The 27,352-nt window shown below is 47.1% G+C and overlaps 1 protein-coding gene across 2 annotated transcripts in view; it reads left to right on the top strand.

Moving 5' to 3' along the window:
- The window catches only part of WDR38 (WD repeat domain 38), a 104,008-nt gene that overhangs the window by 64,920 nt on the left and 11,736 nt on the right, over positions 1-27,352 (top strand). Inside the window, exons 5-7 of one of the 2 annotated variants that reach the window (XM_077283581.1) lie at positions 484-564; positions 23,505-23,627; positions 25,044-25,193. In XM_077283581.1, coding sequence (XP_077139696.1) covers positions 484-564; positions 23,505-23,627; positions 25,044-25,193 — 354 coding nt within the window. The remainder of the gene's footprint in view (positions 1-483; positions 565-23,504; positions 23,628-25,043; positions 25,194-27,352) is intronic. The other variant, XM_077283583.1, reaches the window with a different exon arrangement.

The raw sequence follows: 27,352 nt of genomic DNA on the forward strand, positions 1-27,352 counted from the left end.
CATGCAAAAAAAATATTGTAGGGTTCCACTCTCTCAGGTAGGCGTTAGGTAGCGTTCACACAGGCAATGCGGTTTGGTCCAAACAGGTGCAGTGTTATTGCTTCCATAAAACTCAGAGGAATGCAAAACAAAAAGCAACGTCTTCTCCCAGAGCAAACTTAATACACAGAAGAGGTACGATCCCAATAGTCTTGTTATCCCCTTCAGCCTGAGCTCCAGCAGCTTCCAGCGCCAATCAGAAGTATTCAACTACAGGCATTGTTCACGCAGCTTCCACACGGTTCTCACATCTCTCTCTCAGCTTCAGCTCACATCTTGGCTGGTCACTCACCAGCAGCACATTCCACTCTGCTTCATCCAGCAGAGTCACTATGAGGGAAACATTGGCCCTACATAAGTCCTAACAGTGGGCTCTACTGTTGCTCTACCTCATAGGTAATGTACATTTTTCTAAATTTACCATTTATATCATCTATTTATCAGACCGGTCAGAAATGTAAGACTTTCGTTGGACATCAAGATGCCATTCAATGCAGTGCTTTTTCCACAGATGGTTCTCGCTTCGTAAGTACGCCACTATAGTGACAACCGTTTAATCTGGGATGCATCTGAAAACTTCATCACAATGTCTATATATGAAAAATGAGGTCCAGTGAGCAGACACGTCGGTGATTGTATTTGGTTTATTTACTTGCCATGGATCTTGTCTGTTGTGTCTCAGGGTCCCTCCATGTTCTGCGGAATGGTTCCTCTGAGAGGCATAAATACTTACATAATATGATAATAAGGAGACCTGAATGACATTATTATCAAATCAGTTGGACTCTTAGGTGGAATCCTTGAATACCATTTTATAGACTGAATATATGAATATTAGGTTTGAGTAAAAACATCTGCAGATCCTGGTCCAGCAGCCTATGTTGGTAGTCCGTGGCCACCAGGTTAGAGCCTCGCGACTCTCCTCCTGCTTTCTGATTAGTAGGCATGGCATGATATTATAGTTGGGGCATAACGCAAGCATGACAGCACGCCAGGTCAGCTGGTAGTTAGGAGAACGTTCATAGGGTTCTGGTTTGCCTGCCATGGACTTTTAGGGTAATAGTTTCTATGAAAAGTTGAGTTTATTCTGAGGGTGTCCATTCACCTAAGAACAAAGTGAGCCAAATGCTTATTCAGCGGACAGCTATCTCCCCTATATGCATACACGCTTAGCTCCCTGATATACAAGCATGCTCAACTTGGCTCCCCCATACACGTGCTTGCTTGGCTCCCCAATGCACAAATATGCTCGAATCCCCATACACATGTATGCTCGCTCGCCCACATACATGCATTGTCCTCTCTTCTCCTCCATTAGCCTACACATGCATGCACAACTTGGCTTCTCATACAAATTCACACTTGACTCGGCTCCTCCATACACATGCATACCTGTCATGTTTCCCAATGGCAGGGAATTTGTCAACGTAACACGGGCAAAAACAGGACGAGCTCTAGGGTGATGGAACCTGAGCTGACCGCGATCCTGAACCTCAACACTCAACTAACAGTAGCCGGGGGACGTTCCTGGGGGGCCCCTAGACGTCTCGCGCCAGCCGGAGATCTAGCTTCCCCTATCAGAAGAATAACAGACCTCACTTGCCTCCAGAGAAATATTCCCACAGAGATAGCAGCCTCCCACATATAATGACGGTGAAATGAGAGGAAGGCACACACGTAGTTATGAAAACAGATTCAGCAAAATGAGGCCCGCTTAAGCTAGATAGCAGAGGATACAAAAGGTGAACTGCGCGGTCAGCTGAAAAACCCTTCAAAATACCATCCTGAAATTACTTGAACTCATGTGCCAACTCATGGTACATGAGTGGTAATTTCAGCCCACTAGAGCAACCAGCAGCAGAGAATTACATATCTGCAAGCTGGACTAAAAAACATGAAAGCAATCATGAAACAGGGAAATACAGACTTAGCTTGTCTTGAAGGCCTAGGAGCAGGTAACAGAGACACACACTGATACATTGATAGCCGGCAAGGGAATGACAGGAAAGCCAGGTTAAATAGGAAACACCCAGCCACTGATGGACAGGTGGAAACCAGAGACCGCAACCCACCAAAGTCACCCAGTACCAGTTGTAACCACCAGAGGGAGCCCAAAAACAGAATCCACAACACATACCCTGTTCTGTTCTCCCATTCACATGCTTACTCAACTACCCAGCAAACATGCACGCTCAACTTGGTTCCATCATACACGTGCATACTGAGTTCTTCTATACACACATACAGTACAGACAAAAAGTTTGGACACACCTTCTCATTTAAAGATTTTTCTGTATTTTCATGACTATGAAAATTAAATTGTACATTCACACTGAAGGCATCAAAACTATGAATTAACACATGTGGAATTATATACTTAACAAAAAAGTGTGAAACAACTGAAATTATGTCTTATATTCTAGGTTCTTCAAAGTAGCCACCTTTTGCTTTGATGACTGCTTTGCACACTCTTGGCATTCTCTTAATGAGCTTCAAGAGGTAGTCACCGGGAGTGGTTTTCACTTCACAGGTGTGCCCTGTCAGGTTTAATAAGTGGGATTTCTTGCCTTATAAATGGGGTTGGGACCATCAGTTGTGTTGTGCAGAAGTCTGGTGGATACATAGCTGATAGTCCTACCGAATAGACTGCTGGAATTTGTATTATGGCAAGAAAAAAGCAGCTAAGTAATGAAAAACGAGTGGCCATCATTACTTTAAGAAATGAAGGTCAGTCAGTCCGAAAAATTGGGAAAACTTTGAAAGTGTCCCCAAGTGCAGTGGCAAAAACCATCAAGCGCTAAAAGAAACTGGCTCACATGAGGACCGCCCCAGGAAAGGAAGACCAAGAGTCACCTCTGCTTCTGAGGATAAGTTTATCTGAGTCACCAGCCTCAGAAATCGCAGGTTAACAGCAGCTCAGATTAGAGACCAGGTCAATGCCACACAGAGTTCTAGCAGCAGACACATCTCTACAACAACTGTTAAGAGGAGACTTTGTGCAGCAGGCCTTCATGGTAAAATAGCTGCTAGGAAACCACTGCTAAGGACAGGCAACAAGCAGAAGACACTTGTTTGGGCTAAAGAACACAAGTAATGGACATTAGACCAGTGGAAATCTGTGCTTTGGTCTGATGAGCCCAAATTTGAGATCTTTGGTTCCAACCACCGTGTCTTTGTGCGACGCAGAAAAGGTGAACGGATGGACTCTACATGCCTGGTTCCCACCATGAAGCATGGAGGAGGAGGTGTGATGGTGTGGGGGTGCTTTGCTGGTGACACTGTTGGGGATTTATTCAAAATTGAAGGCATACTGAACCAGCATGGCTACCACAGCATCTTTTAGCGGCATGCTATTTCATCCGGTTTGCTTTTAGTTGGACCATCATTTATTTTTTAACAGGACAATGACCCCAAACACACCTCCAGGCTGTGTAAGGGCTATTTGACCAAGAAGGAGAGTGATGGGGTGCTACACCAGATGACCTGGCCTCCACAGTCACCAGACCTGAACCCAATCGAGATGGTTTGGTGTTGTGAAATTGGATTTTGGGCTCCCCCGGTGGCCACTGGTGGAATTGAACTTGTGTGCATTATCCCCTCTGTTCACCTGTTCCCATCAGGATGTGGGAGTCGCTATTTAACCTTGCTCCTCTGTCACTTCCATGCCGGTCAACATTGTAATCAGAAGCCTTTCTGTGCATGTTCCTGCTACCAGACAACTTCCAGCTAAGTCGGACTTTTGTCCTTGTTTGTTTTTTGCATTTTGTTCCAGTTCACAGCTGCAGTTTCGTTTCTGTGTCTGGAAAGCTCTTGTGATCTGAAATTGCCACTCTGATGTTATGAGTTAATACTATAGTCTTAAAGTAATTTCAGGATGGTGTATTGATAGGGTTTTCAGCTGACCATGAAAGTACCCTTTCTGTCTTCCTGCTATCTAGTAAGCGGACCTCGATTTTGCTAAACCTATTTTCATACTACGTTTGTCATTTTCATCTTAAATCACCGCCAATATATGTGGGGGCCTCTGTCTGCCTTTCGGGGAAATTTCTCTAGAGGTGAGCCAGGACTATATTTTCCTCTGCCAGGATTAGTTAGTCCTCCGGCCGGCGCTGGGCGTCTAGGGATAAAACGCAGGCTACGCTACCCGGCTACTGTTAGTTGTGCGGCAGGTTTAGTTCATGGTCAGTTTAAGTTTCCATCCTTCCAAGAGCTAGTTCCTATGTATGCTGGGCTATGTTCTCTTGCCATTGAGAACCATAACAGTTTGACCGGCCCACAAAGGGTTAAATTAATTGGCAGAGAAAGGAGAGAAAAAAGAAGTCTGCTGAAAATTTTTTTTTTTTTTTTTTTTTCCTTCAGTTCTGAGTGTGCTTTCAATTGAATCACTTGCAAGTCTGCCTATATTGCAGCCTTCCTCTCTCTCTCTCTCTCTCTCCTTCTAATCCTGGAATGGCTCTGTGTTCACCTGTTTAAAATGGATATTCAGAGTTTAGCTGCAGGTTTGAATAATCTCACCACGAAAGTTCAAAATTTACAAGATTTTGTTGTTCATGTTCCGATATCTGAACCTAGAATTCCTTTGCCTGAATTTTTCTCGGGGAATAGATCTTGCTTTCAAAATTTCAAAAATAATTGCAAGTTGTTTTTGTCCCTGAAATCTCGCTCTGCTGGAGATCCTGCTCAGCAGGTCAGGATTGTGATTTCCTTGCTCCGGGGCGACCCTCAAGATTGGGCTTTTGCATTGGCTCCAGGGGATCCTGCGTTGCTCAATGTGGATGCGTTTTTTCTGGCCTTGGGGTTGCTTTATGAGGAACCTCATTTAGAGCTTCAGGCGGAAAAAGCCTTGATGTCCCTATCTCAGGGGCAAGATGAAGTTGAAATATACTGCCAAAAATTCCGTAAATGGTCTGTGCTTACTCAGTGGAATGAGTGCGCCCTGGCGGCGAATTTCAGAGAGGGTCTCTCTGATGCCGTTAAGGATGTTATGGTGGGGTTCCCTGTGCCTGCGGGTCTGAATGAGTCCATGACAATGGCTATCCAGATCGATAGACGTCTGCGGGAGCGCAAACCTGTGCACCATTTGGCGGTGTCTACTGAGAAGACGCCAGAGAATATGCAATGTGATAGAATTCTGTCCAGAAGCGAACGGCAGAATTTTAGACGAAAAAATGGGTTGTGCTTTTATTGTGGTGATTCAACTCATGTTATATCAGCATGCTCTAAGCGCACTAAGAAGCTTGATAAGTCAGTTTCAATTGGCACTTTTCAGTCTAAGTTTATTCTATCTGTGACCCTGATTTGTTCTTTATCATCTATTACCGCGGACGCCTATGTCGACTCTGGCGCCGCTTTGAGTCTTATGGATTGGTCCTTTGCCAAACGCTGTGGGTATGATTTAGAGCCACTTGAAACTCCTATACCTCTGAAGGGGATTGACTCCACCCCATTGGCTAGTAATAAACCACAATACTGGACACAAGTAACTATGCGAATTAATCCGGATCATCAGGAGATTATTCGCTTTCTTGTGCTGTATAATCTACATGATGTGTTGGTGCTTGGATTGCCATGGCTGCAATCTCATAACCCAGTCCTCGACTGGAACGCTATGTCTGTGTTAAGCTGGGGATGTAATGGGATGCATGGGGACGTACCTTTGGTTTCCATTTCGTCATCTATTCCCTCTGAGATTCCTGAATTCTTGTCTGACTATCGTGACGTTTTTGAAGAACCTAAGCTTGGTTCATTACCTCCGCACCGGGAGTGCGATTGTGCCATAGATTTGATTCCGGGTAGTAAATACCCTAAGGGTCGTTTATTTAATCTGTCTGTGCCTGAACATGCTGCTATGCGAGAATATATAAAGGAGTCCTTGGAAAAGGGACATATTCGTCCTTCGTCATCTCCCTTAGGAGCCGGTTTTTTCTTTGTGTCTAAGAAAGATGGCTCTTTGAGGCCGTGTATTGATTATCGGCTTTTGAATAAAATCACGGTTAAATATCAATATCCGTTGCCACTGCTGACTGATTTGTTTGCTCGCATAAAGGGGGCCAAGTGGTTCTCTAAGATAGATCTCCGTGGGGCGTATAATTTGGTGCGAATTAAGCAGGGGGATGAGTGGAAAACCGCATTTAATACGCCCGAGGGCCACTTTGAGTATTTGGTGATGCCTTTTGGCCTTTCAAATGCCCCTTCAGTCTTTCAGTCCTTTATGCATGACATTTTCCGTGATTATTTGGATAAATTTATGATCGTGTATCTGGATGATATTCTGATTTTTTCGGATGACTGGGACTCTCATGTCCAGCAGGTCAGGAGGGTTTTTCAGGTTTTGCGGTCTAATTCCTTGTGTGTGAAGGGTTCTAAGTGCGTTTTTGGGGTTCAAAAGATTTCCTTCTTGGGATACATTTTTTCCCCCTCTTCCATCGAGATGGATCCTGTCAAGGTTCGGGCTATTTGTGATTGGACGCAACCCTCTTCTCTTAAGAGTCTTCAGAAATTTTTGGGCTTTGCTAACTTTTATCGTCGATTTATTGCTGGTTTTTCTGATGTTGTTAAACCATTGACTGATTTGACTAAGAAGGGTGCTGATGTTGCTGATTGGTCCCCTGCTGCTGTGGAGGCCTTTCGGGAGCTTAAGCGCCGCTTTTCTTCCGCCCCTGTGTTGCGTCAGCCTGATGTTGCTCTTCCTTTTCAGGTTGAGGTCGACGCTTCTGAAATCGGAGCTGGGGCGGTTTTGTCGCAAAGAAGTTCCGACTGCTCCGTGATGAAACCTTGTGCTTTTTTTTCTCGTAAATTTTCGCCCGCCGAGCGGAATTATGATATTGGGAATCGGGAGCTTTTGGCCATGAAGTGGGCTTTTGAGGAGTGGCGTCATTGGCTTGAGGGGGCTAGACATCAGGTGGTGGTATTGACCGACCACAAAAATTTAATTTATCTTGAGTCCGCCAGACGCCTGAATCCTAGACAGGCGCGCTGGTCGTTGTTTTTCTCTCGGTTTAATTTTGTGGTGTCATACCTACCGGGTTCTAAGAATGTTAAGGCGGATGCCCTTTCTAGGAGTTTTGAGCCTGACTCCCCTGGTAATTCTGAACCTACAGGTATCCTTAAGGATGGAGTGATATTGTCTGCCGTTTCTCCAGACCTGCGGCGGGCCTTGCAGGATTTTCAGGCGGATAGACCTGATCGTTGCCCACCTGGTAGACTGTTTGTTCCTGATGATTGGACGAGTAAAGTCATTTCTGAGGTTCATTCTTCTGCGTTGGCAGGTCATCCTGGAATCTTTGGTACCAGGGATTTGGTGGCAAGGTCCTTCTGGTGGCCTTCCCTGTCACGAGATGTACGAGGCTTTGTGCAGTCTTGTGACGTTTGTGCTCGGGCCAAGCCTTGTTGTTCTCGGGCTAGTGGATTGTTGTTGCCCTTGCCTATCCCGAAGAGGCCTTGGACGCACATCTCGATGGATTTTATTTCGGATCTTCCTGTTTCTCAGAAGATGTCTGTCATCTGGGTGGTGTGTGACCGTTTCTCTAAGATGGTCCATTTGGTTCCCCTGCCTAAGTTGCCTTCTTCTTCCGAGTTGGTTCCTCTGTTTTTTCAAAATGTGGTTCGTTTGCATGGTATTCCGGAGAATATCGTTTCTGACAGAGGAACCCAATTCGTGTCTAGATTTTGGCGGGCATTCTGTGCTAGGATGGGCATAGATTTGTCTTTCTCGTCTGCTTTCCATCCTCAGACTAATGGCCAGACCGAGCGGACGAATCAGACTTTGGAGACATATTTGAGGTGTTTTGTGTCTGCAGATCAGGATGATTGGGTTGCTTTTTTGCCTTTAGCGGAGTTTGCCCTCAATAATCGGGCCAGCTCTGCCACCTTGGTGTCTCCTTTTTTCTGTAATTCGGGGTTTCATCCTCGATTTTCCTCCGGTCAGGTGGAATCTTCGGATTGTCCTGGAGTGGATGCTGTGGTGGAGAGGTTGCATCAGATTTGGGGGCAGGTGGTGGACAATTTGAAGTTGTCCCAGGAGAAGACTCAGCTTTTTGCCAACCGCCGGCGTCGGGTTGGTCCTCGGCTTTGTGTCGGGGACTTGGTGTGGTTGTCTTCTCGTTTTGTCCCTATGAGGGTTTCTTCTCCTAAGTTTAAGCCTCGGTTCATCGGCCCGTACAAGATATTGGAGATTCTTAACCCTGTGTCCTTCCGTTTGGACCTCCCTGCATCTTTTTCTATTCATAATGTTTTTCATCGGTCATTGTTGCGCAGGTATGAGGTACCGGTTGTGCCTTCCGTTGAGCCTCCTGCTCCGGTGTTGGTTGAGGGCGAGTTGGAGTACGTTGTGGAAAAAATCTTGGACTCCCGTGTTTCCAGACGGAAACTCCAGTATCTGGTCAAATGGAAGGGATACGGTCAGGAGGATAATTCTTGGGTGACTGCCTCTGATGTTCATGCCTCCGATCTGGTCCGTGCCTTTCATAGGGCTCATCCTGATCGCCCTGGTGGTTCTGGTGAGGGTTCGGTGCCCCCTCCTTGAGGGGGGGGTACTGTTGTGAAATTGGATTTTGGGCTCCCCCGGTGGCCACTGGTGGAATTGAACTTGTGTGCATTATCCCCTCTGTTCACCTGTTCCCATCAGGATGTGGGAGTCGCTATTTAACCTTGCTCCTCTGTCACTTCCATGCCGGTCAACATTGTAATCAGAAGCCTTTCTGTGCATGTTCCTGCTACCAGACAACTTCCAGCTAAGTCGGACTTTTGTCCTTGTTTGTTTTTTGCATTTTGTTCCAGTTCACAGCTGCAGTTTCGTTTCTGTGTCTGGAAAGCTCTTGTGATCTGAAATTGCCACTCTGATGTTATGAGTTAATACTAGAGTCTTAAAGTAATTTCAGGATGGTGTATTGATAGGGTTTTCAGCTGACCATGAAAGTACCCTTTCTGTCTTCCTGCTATCTAGTAAGCGGACCTCGATTTTGCTAAACCTATTTTCATACTACGTTTGTCATTTTCATCTTAAATCACCGCCAATATATGTGGGGGCCTCTGTCTGCCTTTCGGGGAAATTTCTCTAGAGGTGAGCCAGGACTATATTTTCCTCTGCCAGGATTAGTTAGTCCTCCGGCCGGCGCTGGGCGTCTAGGGATAAAACGCAGGCTACGCTACCCGGCTACTGTTAGTTGTGCGGCAGGTTTAGTTCATGGTCAGTTTAAGTTTCCATCCTTCCAAGAGCTAGTTCCTATGTATGCTGGGCTATGTTCTCTTGCCATTGAGAACCATAACAGTTTGGGGTGAGCTGGACCGCAGAGTGAAGGCAAAAGGGCCAACAAGTGCTAAGCATCTCTGGGAACTCCTTTAAGAAAGTTGGAAAACCATTCCCGGTGACTACCTCTTGAAGCTCATCAAGAGAATGCCAAGAGTGTGCAAATCAGTCATCAAAGCAAAAGGTGGCTACTTTGAAGAACCTAGAATATAAGACATAATTTCAGTTGTTTCACACTTTTTTGTTAAGTATATAATTCCACGTGTGTTAATTCATAGTTTTGATGCCTTCTGTGTGAATGTACTATTTTCATAGTCATGAAAATACAGAAAAATCTTTAAATAAGAAGGTGTGTCCAAACTTTTGGTCTGTACTGTAGATAGTCAGATCGGCTTTTCAATACATGCTTGGCTGGGCTCCCCAGTGTGCATGCAATTCGTTTCAACTCTTCCATTCATATGCAGACTCATCTTGGCTCCCACATATGCATTCATACACAGGGCAGCACGGTGGCTAAGTGGTTATCACTGTTGATTTACAGTGCTGGGGTCCTGGGTTCAAATCCCACCAAGGGTTTCCTCCAGTTTCCTGCCACATGTCAAAGACATACTGATAGGGAATGTAGATTGTGAGGACATTGATGATTATGTCTGTAAAGCGCTGTGGAATTAATAGTGCTATATACGCAAAGCATAATAAAATAAATGCAAAGCATAATAAAATAAATGCAAAGCATAATGCATGTTCAGCTTGGTTCTCCCATACACATACATGCTCGTCTCTGTTCTCCCAAACATATACATGCTCGGCTTGGTTCTCTCTTACACATGCATGTTTGGCTCGGCTCTCTCATACACATACATGCTCGGCTCTCCCATCGTGAGGCAGTGACTGGTGTTATTTGCGAGGGTCGCTATGTGTCCCCCAGGAGGCACTCTGAAGCGTATTAGATCCGCTGGAGTGCCTTGTGGTCACAGCAGGATGTCTGTGGGTCACAAGGCAGAATAAAAGTAAGCATGATCCTGGTCAGGTTATGTGGCCAAGGAATTGTTCAGGAAAACCCAGTATGGGCTTTTATTTTTTAAACGGACTGCAGGAAGGTAGTGGGGCCGGTCCATTTCCTCTGGGCCAGATCTTGCAAGTGGCCCATGGCACACATTCCAGTTGAGAGGAAAAAAAAACTGTTGTGGATTCTGTTTGTGGGCTCCCTCTGGTGGTTACTGCTGGTACTGGGTGACTTTGGTGGGTTGCGGCCTTTGGTTTCCACCTGTCCATCAGTGGCTGGGTGTTTCCTATTTTACCTGGCCTTTCTGTCATTTCCCTTGCTGGCTATCAATGTATTCAGATGTGCTCTGTTTGGTTCCTGCCTACCTGCTCCCAGATCTTTCAGGATAAGCTAAGTGCTGATTTTCAGTTGTTTGTTTTTTTGTCCAGCTTGCTTATTATGTCTCTATGCTAGCTGGTAGCTCTAGTGGACTGAGGTTCTCCCCATGTGCCATGAGTTGGCACATGGGTTCTTGTAATCTCAGGATGGTTTTTTTGATTAGGGTTTTTTGCTGACCGCTCAGTCCCCTTTTGTATCGTTCTGCTTTCTAGTTTACAGCGGGCCTCAATTTGCTAAAACTATATATATCATCTCTATGTGTGTGCCTTCCTCTTATTTCACCGTCAATACATGTGGGGGGCAACTATATCTTTTGGGGTTCATTCCGCTGGAGGCAAGTGAGGTCTTTATTTTCTCTGCAGTGCTAGTTAGCTCTTAGGCTGGTGCGTGGCGTCTAGAACCAACGTAGGCACGCTCCCTGGCTATCTCTAGTTGCGTTTGTCAGGCGTAGGGCAGCGGTCAGTCCAGGTTCCATCACCCTAGAGCTCGTCCGTAATATATTTGTACTTTGCTTGTCCTGTGCTATCCCTAGCCATTGGGATTCATGACAGTATAGCCGGCCCACAAAGTGTTAATTGTTTGGGCTGAAGCAGGAGATAGAGAAGTGTTTAAGGGAAATTTTTTTTTTTTTTTTTTTTTCCCTTCAGAGTTTTGCTGCCTATCCCTTAATTGCTGTCTAGCTGCTTCTTACCTCCTCTTAACCCTTGAATGGCTCTGATCTTAGCTGTTTAACATGGATGTCCAGAGTTTGGCTTCCAGCCTGAGTAATCTCGCGGCAAAAGTTCAAAACATACAGGATTTTGTTGTTCACACTCCCATGTCTGAACCTAGAATTCCTATTCCAGAGTTCTTTTCTGGAGATAGATCTACCTTCCTGAATTTCAGGAACAATTGTAAATTGTTTCTTTCTTTAAAATCTCGCTCCTCTGGAGACCCTGCTCAACAGGTCAAGATTGTAATATCTTTCCTGCGGGGCGACCCTCAGAATTGGGCATTTGCATTGGCACCAGGGGATCCTGCATTGCTCAGTGTGGAGGTGTTTTTTCTGGCATTGGGATTGCTCTATGAAGAACCTAACCTGGAGATTCAGGCTGAAAAGGCTTTATTAGCCCTCTCTCAGGGGCATGATGAAGCGGAGATATATTGTCAGAAGTTTCGGAAATGGTCGGTGCTTACTCAGTGGAATGAGTGCGCCCTGGCTGCAAACTTCAGAAATGGTCTTTCTGAGGCCATTAAGGATATTATGGTGGGGTTCCCTATGCCTACAGGTCTGAATGAGTCTATGGCTATGGCCATTCAGATTGATCGGCGTTTACGGGAGCGCAAACCCGTGCACCAGTTGGCGGTGTCTTCTGAACAGGCACCTGAGACTATGAGAATTCAGTCCAGAAGTGAACGGCAAAATTATAGGCGGAAAAATGGATTGTGTTTCTATTGTGGTGATTCAGCTCATGTTATATCAGCATGCTCTAAACGCACAAAAAGGGTTGATAAATCTTTTGCCATTGGTACTCTGCAGCCTAAGTTCATTTTGTCTGTGACTCTGATTTTTTCACTGTCTTCCATTTCCGTCGATGCCTATGTGGATTCGGGCGCTGCCCTGAGTCTTATGGATTGGTCATTTGCTAAACGCTGCGGTTTTAGTCTGGAACCTCTGGAAGTTCCTATTCCTCTGAAGGGAATTGACTCTACACCATTGGCTATGAATAAACCGCAGTATTGGACACAAGTGACCATGCGCATGACTCCCGTTCATCAGGAGGTGATTCGCTTCCTTGTACTTTATAATTTACATGATGTACTAGTGCTTGGTCTGCCATGGTTACAAACTCATAATCCTGTCCTGGACTGGAAAACAATGTCTGTGTTAAGCTGGGGATGTCAGGGGGTTCATGATGATGCACCTCCGATTTCAATCGCTTCATCTACTCCTTCTGAGATCCCTGCGTTTTTGTCTGACTATAGGGATGTTTTTGAGGAGCCTAAGCTCAATTCGCTCCCTCCGCATAGAGATTGTGACTGTGCTATAGAATTGATTCCTGGCAGTAAGTTCCCTAAGGGTCGTTTATGTAATCTGTCAGTGCCAGAGCATACTGCTATGCGGAATTATATTAAGGAGTCCTTGGAAAAGGGACATATTCGTCCATCTTCGTCCCCTCTGGGAGCAGGTTTTTTTTTTGTGGCAAAAAAAGATGGTTCCCTGAGGCCTTGTATAGATTATCGCCTTCTGAATAAGATTACAGTCAAGTATCAGTATCCATTGCCATTATTGACTGATTTGTTTGCTCGCATTAAGGGGGCTAGGTGGTTCACTAAGATAGATCTTCGCGGTGCGTATAATCTGGTGCGGATAAAACAGGGTGATGAGTGGAAAACCGCATTTAATACGCCTGAGGGCCATTTTGAGTATTTGGTAATGCCTTTTGGACTCTCCAATGCTCCGTCAGTCTTTCAGTCCTTTATGCACAATATTTTCCGTGAATATCTGGATAAGTTTATGATTGTGTATTTGGATGATATTTTGGTGTTTTCTGATGACTGGGAGTCTCATGTTCTACAGGTCAGGAAGGTGTTTCAGGTTCTGCGGGCCAATTCTCTGTTTGTGAAGGGCTCAAAGTGTCTCTTCGGAGTCCAGAAGATTTCTTTTTTGGGGTACATTTTTTCTCCTTCTACTATTGAGATGGATCCCGTCAAGGTTCAGGCGATTTGTGACTGGACACAACCTACATCTGTTAAGAGCCTTCAGAAGTTCTTGGGGTTTGCTAATTTTTATCGTCGGTTCATTGCTAATTTTTCCAGTATTGTTAAACCTTTGACTGATTTGACTAAAAAGGGTGCTGATGTTGCTGATTGGTCTCCTGCGGCCGTGGAGGCCTTTCAGGAACTTAAGCGCCGGTTTTCTTCTGCTCCTGTGTTGTGTCAACCAGATGTTTCACTTCCTTTTCAGGTTGAGGTTGATGCTTCCGAGATTGGAGCGGGGGCGGTTTTGTCACAGAGAAGTTCTAATGGCTCGGTGATGAAGCCATGTGCATTCTTCTCTAGAAAATTCTCGCCCGCCGAGCGCAATTATGATGTGGGTAATCGGGAGCTTTTGGCCATGAAGTGGGCATTTGAGGAGTGGCGTCATTGGCTTGAGGGTGCTAAACATTGTGTGCTGGTCTTGACTGATCACAAGAATCTCATTTACCTTGAGTCTGCCAGGCGTTTGAATCCTAGACAGGCTCGTTGGTCGTTGTTTTTTTCTCGTTTCAATTTCGTGGTTTCATACCTGCCAGGTTCAAAGAATGTGAAGGCAGATGCTCTTTCCAGGAGTTTTGTGCCTGACTCTCCTGGAGACTCTGGGCCTACTGGTATCCTTAGGGATGGGGTAATATTGTCCGCCGTATCCCCAGACTTGCGACGTGCATTGCAGGAGTTTCAGGTGGATAAACCGGATCGTTGTCCACCAGAAAGACTGTTTGTTCCGGATGATTGGACCAGTAGAGTCATCTCCGAGGTCCATTCTTCTGTGTTGGCTGGTCATCCTGGAATATTTGGTACTAGAGACTTGGTGGCCAGGTCTTTTTGGTGGCCTTCCTTGTCTAGGGATGTGCGTACCTTTGTGCAGTCTTGTGAAGTGTGTGCTCGAGCTAAGCCTTGCTGTTCTCGGGCCAGTGGGTTGTTGTTATCCTTGCCCATCCCGAAGAGGCCTTGGACGCACATTTCCATGGATTTTATTTCTGATCTCCCGGTTTCACAGAAAATGTCCGTTATCTGGGTTGTGTGTGACCGCTTTTCTAAGATGGTTCATTTGGTGCCCTTGCCTAAGTTGCCTTCCTCCTCTGAGTTGGTCCCTTTATTTTTTCAGAACGTGGTTCGTTTGCATGGGATTCCGGAGAATATCGTTTCTGACAGGGGATCCCAGTTTGTGTCTAGATTTTGGCGGACGTTTTGTGCCAAGATGGGCATTGATTTGTCTTTCTCGTCTGCATTCCATCCTCAGACGAATGGCCAGACGGAGCGAACTAATCAGACCTTGGAAACTTATTTGAGGTGTTTTGTTTCTGCTGATCAAGATGACTGGGTTGCTTTTTTGCCACTGGCCGAATTTGCTCTTAATAATCGGGCTAGTTCGGCCACGTTGGTCTCTCCTTTTTTTTGTAATTCGGGGTTTCATCCTCGTTTTTCCTCTGGTCAGGTGGAGCCTTCGGATTGTCCTGGAGTGGACGTGGTGGTGGACAGGCTACATCAGATTTGGAATCAGGTGGTGGACAATTTGAAGTTATCTCAGGAGAAGACTCAGCAGTTTGCTAATCGCCGTCGCCGCGTGGGTCCCCGACTTCTGGTTGGGGATTTGGTGTGGTTGTCTTCTCGTTTTGTCCCTATGAAGGTCTCTTCTCCTAAGTTCAAGCCTCGGTTCATCGGTCCTTATAGGATCTCGGAGATTCTTAACCCTGTATCTTTTCGTTTGGATCTCCCAGCATCGTTTGCTATTCATAATGTGTTCCATCGGTCGTTGTTGCGGAGGTATGAGGTGCCCGTTGTTCCTTCGGTTGAGCCTCCTGCTCCGGTGCTGGTGGAGGGAGAATTGGAGTATGTTGTTGAGAAGATCTTGGATTCTCGTGTTTCCAGACGCAAACTCCAGTATTTGGTTAAGTGGAAGGGTTATGGTCAGGAGGATAATTCCTGGGTGGTCGCCTCCGATGTTCATGCGACTGATTTGGTCCGCGCCTTCCATAGAGCTCACCCTGATCGCCCTGGGGGTTCTCGTGAGGGTTCGGTGACCCCTCCTCAAGGGGGGGGTACTGTTGTGGATTCTGTTTGTGGGCTCCCTCTGGTGGTTACTGCTGGTACTGGGTGACTTTGGTGGGTTGCGGCCTTTGGTTTCCACCTGTCCATCAGTGGCTGGGTGTTTCCTATTTTACCTGGCCTTTCTGTCATTTCCCTTGCTGGCTATCAATGTATTCAGATGTGCTCTGTTTGGTTCCTGCCTACCTGCTCCCAGATCTTTCAGGATAAGCTAAGTGCTGATTTTCAGTTGTTTGGTTTTTTGTCCAGCTTGCTTATTATGTCTCTATGCTAGCTGGTAGCTCTAGTGGACTGAGGTTCTCCCCATGTGCCATGAGTTGGCACATGGGTTCTTGTAATCTCAGGATGGTTTTTTTGATTAGGGTTTTTTGCTGACCGCTCAGTCCCCTTTTGTATCGTTCTGCTTTCTAGTTTACAGCGGGCCTCAATTTGCTAAAACTATATATATCATCTCTATGTGTGTGCCTTCCTCTCATTTCACCGTCAATACATGTGGGGGGCAACTATATCTTTTGGGGTTCATTCCGCTGGAGGCAAGTGAGGTCTTTATTTTCTCTGCAGTGCTAGTTAGCTCTTAGGCTGGTGCGTGGCGTCTAGAACCAACGTAGGCACGCTCCCTGGCTATCTCTAGTTGCGTTTGTCAGGCGTAGGGCAGCGGTCAGCCCAGGTTCAATCACCCTAGAGCTCGTCCGTAATATATTTGTACTTTGCTTGTCCTGTGCTATCCCTAGCCATTGGGATTCATGACAAAAAACCCTGCAAGAAGGGTTGGGTGTGTCAGTTTAGTTTCTGGAGGAATACAGAGTAGTCGGCTCTGCGGAGCTCCAGCTGTGTGAGGCAACACAGGAAAGCGGAGCCAAAAGACCTAGCACCCTCACTACACACAGTAGTGCAGTCGCCCACGGCAACACATCATGGTCTATCTTCTGTTTTCCCGGCTGCGAACCGGAGGACACCGTTTCTTTTGTTTGTGAGTTGGACATTAAACCTACGTTTACTTTGAACTTTCCTAAGTCCCTGCCTCATCACTGCACAGTGTGGACACTGCTACTCAACACCATACATATATATGCTCGGTTCTCCCATACATATACATGCTAGGCTCAGTTCTCCCATACACAATCTTGTTTGCTCGGTTCTCCCATACACATACAAGCTCGGTTCTCCCTTACAAATGTAGCGCCCCCACTGCCGCAGGGCCGAGGGGTACCCGGTACCGGGCCTCTGAGTCTCTGCTCTGGGGTTGTCACGGTGGCTAGAACCGGTCCGTGACCCTGCTGAGGGGCGCACAATGAAAGGTGGTGGTATGGGATGATAACGTTATGGTGCGGTGTAGTGCCGGTCGCAGTAAATAACGAGGACACCAGGTTGCAGTCTCTTTACCTCTTTACTGAAGGCTTCTGGGTCCTCAGTCCGGAATACGGTTAACAGGGCTGCGCAAGTCCGGCCGGTCCGATGGCACCTCCAGAGTTCCCTTCGCAGGTGGAAATCTGTGCCTACCTGCTAGCGCTTGTGTGTTGTGGTCCTTCCCTGCTGTGCTTACGGGATAGTACCCCACAACTGTTGTGTTTGTTTCTCGTGTTCCTTCACAACTCGATTCTGATGTTCTTCTACGTCCCCCTGATCTTACGGTTAGGACGCACCCGTATGACGGGGAGGCTCGGAGGTTCTTCCTGGGCTCTATCGTCACCCCTCTCCTGTTGTTACCCCCCTGTGTCTTCCTGGGTCTGTGTGAGACAGCCCGCCTGTGACTGACTGTCCTGCCGTAGGTTTGAAGTTTGGCTTGGAGCTCTATACTTCCTCGGCGTTCCGGCCACCGGTTATGCGCCTCAATAGGATGTTGCCTCGATCTTACAGCACGACTCCTACTGGTATTCTCCTAGTTGCGTTGACCTCGTTTCTCACTCAGCACAATAAATCTCGCTTCTTGTCCTTTCTTGGGGTACCGCCGCTATATCGTGCAGGCGCGGTCCCGTAACGTTCTCTCTGGTTGCTAGGCCTCTGTCAGGATCCCACCCCTGACAGGGACCCCTCCGAATCTTCCCCTACAACACCCTCTGCCACAAGGTGTTGCCTGGTTCCAACCCAGTCAGCTTTCTGTTCTAACTTCCTGCCTAACCCCCAGTTTTACCAGATTGTGAGGAGTGGCCTAATAAATAGAACCCTTAGCTCCCCCTGGAGGCCAGACTGTGAAATGTATTGGTGTCTGTGATACCTGGTCAGATGAACTCCTTCAGTGCCATCAGACGTACCATAGCCCCCCTTAGCGGCGGAGCCACAGTACTGCAACGACCAGGACTCTGGGGCGCTGCACTCCCCCCCGGTTAAATCCAGTACTCCTGGACTGGGAAGAAAACAACAATACATGTCAGCAAAAAGACATACAATTTTGGAAATGCAAGTACAAGTAAACTTTTTAACAGAGCTTCCCTTTATGGGAGGTGAGGACTCTTGAACGTTACAAACATGGTTAAATACTTTCAATAACAGACTATAAATAACTTCTCTTACCCAACCGGGTATTCTACTAAGTGCAAAATTTGTGAACAATAATTTAACTTTGCCTTTAAGGACGTACTCGCTAAATCCACTAAAGACCTTTTTATAATCACATTATAAGGCTAATCAACTCTTATACATTCTCCTTCTTTACATCGGCAGGACCGCCTGTCCTAACTGCTCCAGACCTACTGCCTCTCCTTTCTGTTACAGGACCGCCCCTTTCTGCCCGGGCCTACTGTCTTTCCACTACTATACACGGTATAGAACATATCATTTTTCTTTCAGTTCAAGATCACTGAGCCATCTCTGTGCGGCTCCTAGGAGGACTCACTAACTAACCCCATACGGGCTCACTTTCTGTCCTCATTCTTCTATCAACATCATTAAACATTTCTCACAATCAACTAATTAGCTACATTTAACTTCTTCTTTCAAGACATTATTGCCATTTAACCATCTTAAGGCAACACTGTTCATAAGTGCAATATGTGAACATCCCCTTTAAGAGGGGACCAAGTCTCTATGAGGTAGTGCAACTTCTCAAGCTGCAAGTCTGTTTGCAGTGCTGGTTCCAAGACCAGTGTCTTCGCAAAGAGTCCTTTCTTTGTGTAAAACCAGTAGAGAGCACCTTTAAGAAGGTGCAAACTATGTACAAAAAGTTTGTAATCATGCATTGTTCATGATTCAACAGTTCTTTCAATGATGAACAAACAGGAAACAAAAACAAAAAGCAGAAGAAGGGATCCCGGGTAAACAAAGGGATCCCTTTAAGAGTTAACCCTAGTCGGGTTGTAGCAGCAAAACATCAGAAGGACAAACAGTTAACTATATACATATTCAGAAAATCAGGACATTTACTTGAACCACTCAGGAGGCAGCACCGGCGGAGGCAACCCCCTAGGGTATTGCGCACCGCCTGGTACTGCATAAGGGGACGTGTTGTCCCATCTGGGGGTCTGCGTACCCACTGTCTTCAGTTCTGGAGCAGCACGGGCACCACCCACCTGAAGAGGTGCCTCCTTGGCCACGAGGGTGGTGGAGGTGACAATGCTGCATGTCGTGGTCTTGACCATAGTGCACGTGGGGGTGGCCTCGGTGGTCCTGGCAATGACCATGGGCTGACCACAAGGGGGCACCTTTGCTACAGGGGTCAGCTTCACTGGCACCTTAATCGGGGGTATCACAGGGTTCTGCCTCTTGCGGACATTCAGGGCAAACCACCCTTTTTCCCCAAAGTGCCTGGTGTACCAGACTTCATCCCCCGGGTAGAGATCCCGGTCTGGGTGGCCCTCTCTGAGATGCGACTCCACGTCCCTTCGGTTGACAAACACCTCCGCATACAGGCCCGGCTCTTTAATGAAGCCCCAGCCTCCGCGGAGCTTGAAGGTGGTGATGGTGCCCTGCCTGTGCGGGGCCTGGTGAGTGGCGGGGTCCTTGCGGGCCCGGTCCTTGACCGCCAAGTCTTTTTGATGGTGGGCCTCCAGCCCGGCCTGGTACGCCTCTTCCTTCTCCTCCCACTGCTGTTCCAGCTGGGCCTGGTATTCCTCCCAGCTCAGGGCCTGCACCATCTCCCCTTCCTGTGTCTTCACCCCGGGGAACCCCATAAGGTTGGATCCTGGGTTCACCCAGCGGCATACTGTGCGCTCTGCATGGGCTTCACACAGCAGGGTAGTTGGCAGAATCGGGGCCTTCAGGAGGTGCTCCATTCCCGTTGTCTCCTCCCATGGTAACAGGCGCTGGTGTCTATGGGTCCCAGGGAGAGGGGGTGCCGCAACGGGGCCTACTAACAAGCCCTCTGCCAGCGGGATGGGGTCGGCGGACTCACCGATCAATGCAGGCTCTTCCTCTGCGACGGGTTCCGCTGGCGGTGTCGGCGAGGGCCTCAGCAGCAACTCCGTTAGTGGTACAAGATCCGATGCCAGAGAGCTTACTTCCGGCGCTACCTGGTGTGGAGCCTGGGCCTTCACATTCAGCTGAAGGAGCTGGTGGATCAAGTCTCCCATCTCAGCCTGCAAGAAATCAGCGCTGTCCGTGGAGAATTGGCTGCGGTGCTCGTCCGGGTAGTTGGGGGAGTCTTCTGCTTCCACCCCTCGTTCGGGTTCCGAGCTGCTGGCCATGGCGTCCTCCACGTGGGTCACTTCCTGATCCTTTTCCCGCTCTCTCCTTCGTGTGCGGTTTCGTTTTCGTTGTCTCCGCCCTCCATTGAGGATTAGGAGGCGGATCTCGGCTGCTGACGGACACGTCCTCACGGTGCAGAAATATTTAGACTGGGCGGCCATTGTCGTTCGCGCTCTCCAGCTTGTCTACGCCCACTCCACGCCCCTCTTCTTCTCCTGCGCTCTCCTCAGCGCTGTAATGGCGGCGGATTTTGGCGACAAATGGCAACACACAGTCTTTGCAATAAGTCACAGTCCAAGTATAATAAATCACAGTCCCAAGGCACACATGACCTGATTCTTCAGGCTTAAATAGATCCTGTTCGTGACGCCAAGTTGTAGCACCCCCACTGCCGCAGGGCCGAGGGGTACCCGGTACCGGGCCTCTGAGTCTCTGCTCTAGGTTTGAAGTTTGGCTTGGAGCTCTATACTTCCTCGGCGTTCCGGCCACCGGTTATGCGCCTCAATAGGATGTTGCCTCGATCTTACAGCACGACTCCTACTGGTATTCTCCTAGTTGCGTTGATCTCGTTTCTCACTCAGCACAATAAATCTCGCTTCTTGTCCTTTCTTGGGGTACCGCCGCTATATCGTGCAGGCGCGGTCCCGTAACGTTCTCTCTGGTTGCTAGGCCTCTGTCAGGATCCCACCCCTGACAGGGACCCCTCCGAATCTTCCCCTACAACACCCTCTGCCACAAGGTGTTGCCTGGTTCCAACCCAGTCAGCTTTCTGTTCTAACTTCCTGCCTAACCCCCAGTTTTACCAGATTGTGAGGAGTGGCCTAATAAATAGAACCCTTAGCTCCCCCTGGAGGCCAGACTGTGAAATGTATTGGTGTCTGTGATACCTGGTCAGATGAACTCCTTCAGTGCCATCAGACGTACCATAGCCCCCCTTAGCGGCGGAGCCACAGTACTGCAACGACCAGGACTCTGGGGCGCTGCACAAATATATGCTCGGCTTTGTTCTATCATACATATACATGCTCGGTTCTCCCATACACATACATGCTCAGCTCTGTTCTCCCATACATATACATAGAGCTATAAGGCCGGAGTCACACTACAGCGAGATACGGCCGAGTCTCACAGGTTAAAACCAAGCTCTGGCACCGGCACTCTGGAGCAGAGCGTGCGGCTCCATGTATTGCTATGCGGCCGCACGCTCCGCTCTGGAGTGCCGGCGCCAGAGCTTGGTTTTATCTTGTGAGACTCGGCCATATCTGTGTGTGATCCCAGCCTAAAGGTACCTTCACACGAAACGACTTTGTAACGATATCGCTAGCGATCCGTGACGTTGCAGCGTCCTGGCTAGCGATATCGTTTAGTTTGACACGCAGCAGCGATCAGGATCCTGCTGTGATGTCGCTGGTCGCTGAATAAAGTTCAGAACTTTATTTGGTCGTCCGATCGCCGTGTATCGTTGTGTTTGACAGCAAAAGCAACGATACCAGCGATATTTTACACTGGTAACCAGGGTAAATATCGGGTTACTAAGCGCAGGGCCGCGCTTAGTAACCCGATGTTTACCCTGGTTACCAGCGTAAAATGTAAAAAAAACAAACAGTACATACTTACATGCATCCCCCGCCGTCTGCTTCCCACACTGACTGAGCGCCGCAAAGTGAAAGTGAAAGCACAGCACAGCGGTGACGTCACCGCTGTGCCCTGCTACTGCCGGCGCTCACACAGTGCAGGAAGCGGACGCCGGGGGACGCATGTAAGTATGTACTGTTTGTTTTTTTTACATTTTACGCTGGTAACCAGGGTAAACATCGGGTTACTAAGCGCGGCCCTGCGCTTAGTAACCCGATGTTTACCCTGGTTACCTGGGGACCTCGGCATCGTTGGTCGCTGGAGAGCGGTCTGTGTGACAGCTCTCCAGCGACCAAACAGCGACGCTGCAGCGATCGGCATCATTGTCGCTATCGCTGCAGCGTCGCTTCGTGTGAAGGTACCTTAAAGGGAACCTGTCACCACGTTTTTGGAAGATGGGATAAAAATAGCGTTAAATAGGGGCAGAGGTGGGCGTTACATTAGTGTGTTTGTTATGCGTTTATTACCCACCTAAGTTGCCGAAATACCTTTGCAAAGTCTCCGTTTTCGCCTGTCAATCAGGCTGGTCTGGTCAAAAGGGCGTGTTGTCTTCCCCCAGATTTTGCGTAGTTTTCCGTTGGTGGCGTAGTGGTGTGCGCATGCCCAAGGTCCCGAATCCTCTGCCAGGGGATTTAAAAGAGCGCGCTGTTCGTTATTTCATTGGTGATCGGTGGGCGCGGCCATCTTCCTTTGGCCGCGCGTGCGCAGAAGCGGCGCTCTGCTGGCCGCGGCTTCAGGAAAATGGCCGCGGGATACCGCGCGTGCGCAGATGGATATCGCGGCGGCCATTTTCCTGAAGCCGCGGCCAGCAGAGCGCCGCTTCTGCGCACGCGCGGCCAAAGGAAGATGGCCGCGCCCACCGATCACCAATGAAATAACGAACAGCGCGCTCTTTTAAATCCCCTGGCAGAGGATTCGGGACCTTGGGCATGCGCACACCACTACGCCACCAACGGAAAACTACGCAAAATCTGGGGGAAGACAACACGCCCTTTTGACCAGACCAGCCTGATTGACAGGCGAAAACGGAGACTTTGCAAAGGTATTTCGGCAACTTAGGTGGGTAATAAACGCATAACAAACACACTAATGTAACGCCCACCTCTGCCCCTATTTAACGCTATTTTTATCCCATCTTCCAAAAACGTGGTGACAGGTTCCCTTTAAGGCACCGACAGTTTTGCTGATTCCTGTGCTGTCAATGTCATACCATACTTCAGGCTTAACCTTAGAACCCCGGGTGCTAGTCCAGGAAAACAGTGTCATAAATCCTCCAAAGAAAAGCAGATAGCACTCACCGGTCTTTTGTAGAAATTCCACTCTTTATTTGTAGTAAAAAAGCATGTTGGCTGTCAAGCTTCTGCCAACTCCCGTCCTCACTCCCCCGGCCAAAATGTTTTTTTTACTACAAATAAAGAGCGGAATTTCTACAAAAGACCGGTGAGTGCTATCTGCTTTTCTTTGGAGGATCCATACATATACATGCTTGGCTCGGTTCTCCTTTACACATACATCCTCGACTCGGTTCTCCCATATACATGTTCGGCCCTATTCTCCCATCCATACGCATGCTATGTTTGGCTCTCCCATACATGCTCTGCTCAGGTCTCCTATGTAACAGTAGATACAGCCCATGCTATTTCTAGAGTACAACAGTTTGTTTTTTTCCAGTCTCACACTAAACTTTTAGCTACCTTTTAATTAACATTTTAAACCGGGCTAATTTTCTAAAAATGTATAATAATGTTATATCACAATGTGATGCCCTCATTTCTTTAATGATAATTGCAGGCCACAGGCTCCTGGGATTATACCGTCAGAGTGTGGAGTCTCCATAATGATGCATCAGACAGAACTCTGAAAGGACATACAGGAAACATCAGCTGCGTGTGCTTTTCTGTTTCGGGGATGTTGGTAAGAGAATATGGCTTGCGAATTTCTAAACTCTGGACCTCATTTATGGGGCAGTGAAGAAATAGTGTTATGCACATGTTTGGTGTGAGCTAGTCTTGAGCTCTCTAGCCAGTCTTACAGATTAGATGGCAGAAGGATGCTTGGCCAACCGTTCAGCTGACAGCCTTCTCTGCCTACTCTCCCATACACAGGAGGACTTGTTTGGCCTCCTGTGTTTTCTATGAGAAATTTGCCACCTGACACAGCAGCCGGCGGTTTATCTCAGGGAGAACAATCGGCAGTCTGAAATCGGACATACACGATCGACATCTCTCCTGACCATCAATCGGCCAGAGCCCCCGTACACGTTAGACTGTTGATGGAATACATCGATATCAGCGGGTTCGGCTAATGTTAGTTGAATGTGTATGGTGGCCTTAATGAATTGTCTGACTTAGAACATTTATTACCTATCTAAGGGATAGGTTATTATAAGTGATTAATTGCTGAAAGTCAACCAGCTGGGATCTCCATCAATCCCAAAAACAGGTGCTCAATAAGACACATGTCCATTAAAGGGAATCTGTCACCCCAAAATACGCCTATAAGCTAAGGCCACCGACATCAGGGGCTTATCTACAGCATTCTGTAATGGACTACTGCACATATTAATATTTCTCCTGGTAAAGAAGATTTGTCTCCTCTGGAAATTGAACCTTTTTTTCTCAAGGCGAAGAGAATACCCTCTTGTCTTTTTAGGGTGTTTAACATGAAACCACTTTGGACCATACTTCTTTTATGGGCCATTTATGTACTTGTACAAGTTAATCATGTCCTCCATTAGATGTCATTTCTCAAGACTAAATAAATGTAATTCTTTTAATCTTTCCTCATAATTAAGATCCTCTATGCCCCTTATCAGTTTTATGGCTCTTCTGGTGTCCATAAATGAACTGCCTATTCCAGTTGAGGTTGCACCAGCGCTTTGTAAAGTAGTAGTATAATGTGTCTGTCCCGCGAATCCATGCCTCTTTTAATATACAACAATATCCTGTTGGCCTTAGAAGCTGCTGATTGACATTTTTAGATGTTAGTCTGTGATCTAGACATACACCCAGATCCTTCTCTACAAGTGACTCTCCTAGTTTTATGATACCGCATATTATTAGTTAGCATGTACACAACTTTACATTTCTCCACATTGAACCTCATGTGTCAAGTGGATGCCAAAAAACTCAGTGTATCCAAATCAGTCTCTAGCTTCTGAACATCTTCCATAGACTGAACGATACTTCATAGCTTGTAGTCATCTGCAAAAATAGAAACATGATTAATGCCGTCTTTTATATAATCAATAAATACTGTAAGTTAAAGGCAGCAGACCCAACGCTAAGCCTTGGTTCACATTATTACTTAGGTATTTAATTTTTCATTCAGGCTTCTGGATCATGGGACAAAACAATAAGAGTTTGGAACCCAAATAGAGGAGCCTTGATCTTTCTCCTGAAAGGTCACGTGGACTGGTTAAGAACCTTGTCTTTCTCCCGTGACGGTATACTTCTGGCTTCTACAGGACATGACAAGACGGTAAGAGCTATGACGTTTGGATAATGATAGGTATTGGTAATTAATGCAGTTGTAAAGTTAAATGATTGTCAATAGGCTAAAATACAATTTTATTATATTACTCTGCCTACATAGTCAGCAAATTCTTCGTAACCAAAATGGTCACTATGTTCTCTCCATGTCAACTCTGACTGTCCTAGACTCCTACAAGAAACCGTCTACATATTTTGTAGGTCCATATCTAAGCGTGACGCCCACTAAATCCTGTGGTATCTGGCACAAAGACAATAGCGCCAGTTCCTTGAAAGGGAACCTGTTACGTTGTACATGCAGTCCGATCTGTGGACACCATGGAATAGAGAAGCTGAGCAGAATGATATATATATATAGTAGGTTTGTTCAAAAAGATTCAGTAAAACTTGTATTTTATTTCTCTAAATCCCTGGTGATGGTTTGTGTTATGGTTACCCCAATGACCATGGGAAAAAAATGCAAAACGGACTAGCTCTCGGGTGATGGAAACTAAGGTCGACCGTGACCTGAACCTAACCCAACACTTACAGTAGCCGGGGGATGTACCTACGATGCCCTAGACACCACGCGCCAGCCGGAGATCTAACTACCCCTATAAGAGGAATATACAGGCCTGCCTTACCTCCAGTGAGGAACCCCAAAAGATGATAGTAGGCCCCCACAGATATTGACGGTGAGTTCAGAGGAAATGACATACGTAGGATGAACAGCAGATTTAGCACAGTGAGGTCCGCTTACTAGATAGCAGAAGGACAGGAAAGAGTTACTTCACGGTCGACCTAAAAATCACTATTCAAAAACACCATCCAGAAATTACTTTAAACTCCAGTGACAACTCATGCCACTGGAGTAGTAATTTTCTGTCCACAAGAGCTTCCAGCACTGAAGAGTCACATTGCAGATAGCTGGACAAAAATAGCAAAACAAGAAACAAAATTCAACTTAGCTGAACTGGAACTTGAGGCAGGAGAATGCAACAGAATGCTACTAGCACATTGTTGGCCGGCATGTGACTAACAGCCAAGCAGCCTTAAATAGGAAACTCCCCAAGAGGGTGGCGACAGGTAATCAGAGATGGAGGAAGGCACATAAGAGACACTACCATAACAGACCACCGGGGGAGCCCACAAACCGAATTCACAACAGTACCCCCCCCTTAAGGAGGGGGCACCGAACCCTCACCAGAACCACCAGGGCGACCTGGATGAGCACTATGAAATGCACGAACCAAATCGGGAGCATGAACATCGGATGCTGTCACCCAAGAATTATCCTCCTGGCCATAACCTTTCCACTTAACCAGATACTGAAGTTTCCGTCTGGAAACACGGGAGTCCAAGATCTTTTCCACCACATACTCCAATTCACCCTCAACCAACACAGGAGCAGGTGGATCAGCAGAAGGAACAACCGGTACCTCATACCTCCGCAATAATGACCGATGGAAAACATTATGGATATTAAAAGATGCTGGGAGGTCCAAACGAAAGGACACAGGATTAAGAACCTCCAGAATCCTATAAGGGCCGATAAACCGAGGCTTAAACTTAGGAGACGAGACCTTCATAGGAACAAATCGAGAAGACAGCCACACCAGGTCCCCAACACAAAGACGAGGACCAATACGCCGATGACGATTAGTGAACTGTTGAGTCTTCTCCTGGGACAACTTCAGATTGTCCACAACCTGTCCCCAAATCTGATGCATCCTATCAACCACAGCATCCACTCCAGGACAATCCGAAGACTCCAATTGACCGGACGAAAACCGAGGGTGAAACCCTGAATTACAAAAAAATGGAGAAACCAAAGTGGCAGAACTAGCCCGATTGTTAAGGGCAAACTCTGCCAATGGCAAAAAGTCAAGCCAATCATCCTGATCAGCGGACACAAAACACCTCAAGTAAGTCTCCAAGGTCTGATTAGTACGCTCAGTCTGGCCATTAGTCTGAGGATGGAATGCAGACGAAAAAGACAAATCGATACCCATCCTGGCACAGAACGTCCGCCAAAATCTAGACACAAACTGAGTACCCCTGTCAGACACTATATTCTCAGGAATACCATGCAAACGCACCACATTCTGAAAAAATAGAGGAACCAACTCAGAGGAGGAGGGCAATTTGGGTAAAGGTACCAAATGAACC

The sequence above is a fragment of the Ranitomeya variabilis genome, chromosome 2, assembly GCF_051348905.1.
Source record: "Ranitomeya variabilis isolate aRanVar5 chromosome 2, aRanVar5.hap1, whole genome shotgun sequence".
In the NCBI taxonomy this organism is placed as follows: domain Eukaryota; kingdom Metazoa; phylum Chordata; class Amphibia; order Anura; family Dendrobatidae; genus Ranitomeya; species Ranitomeya variabilis.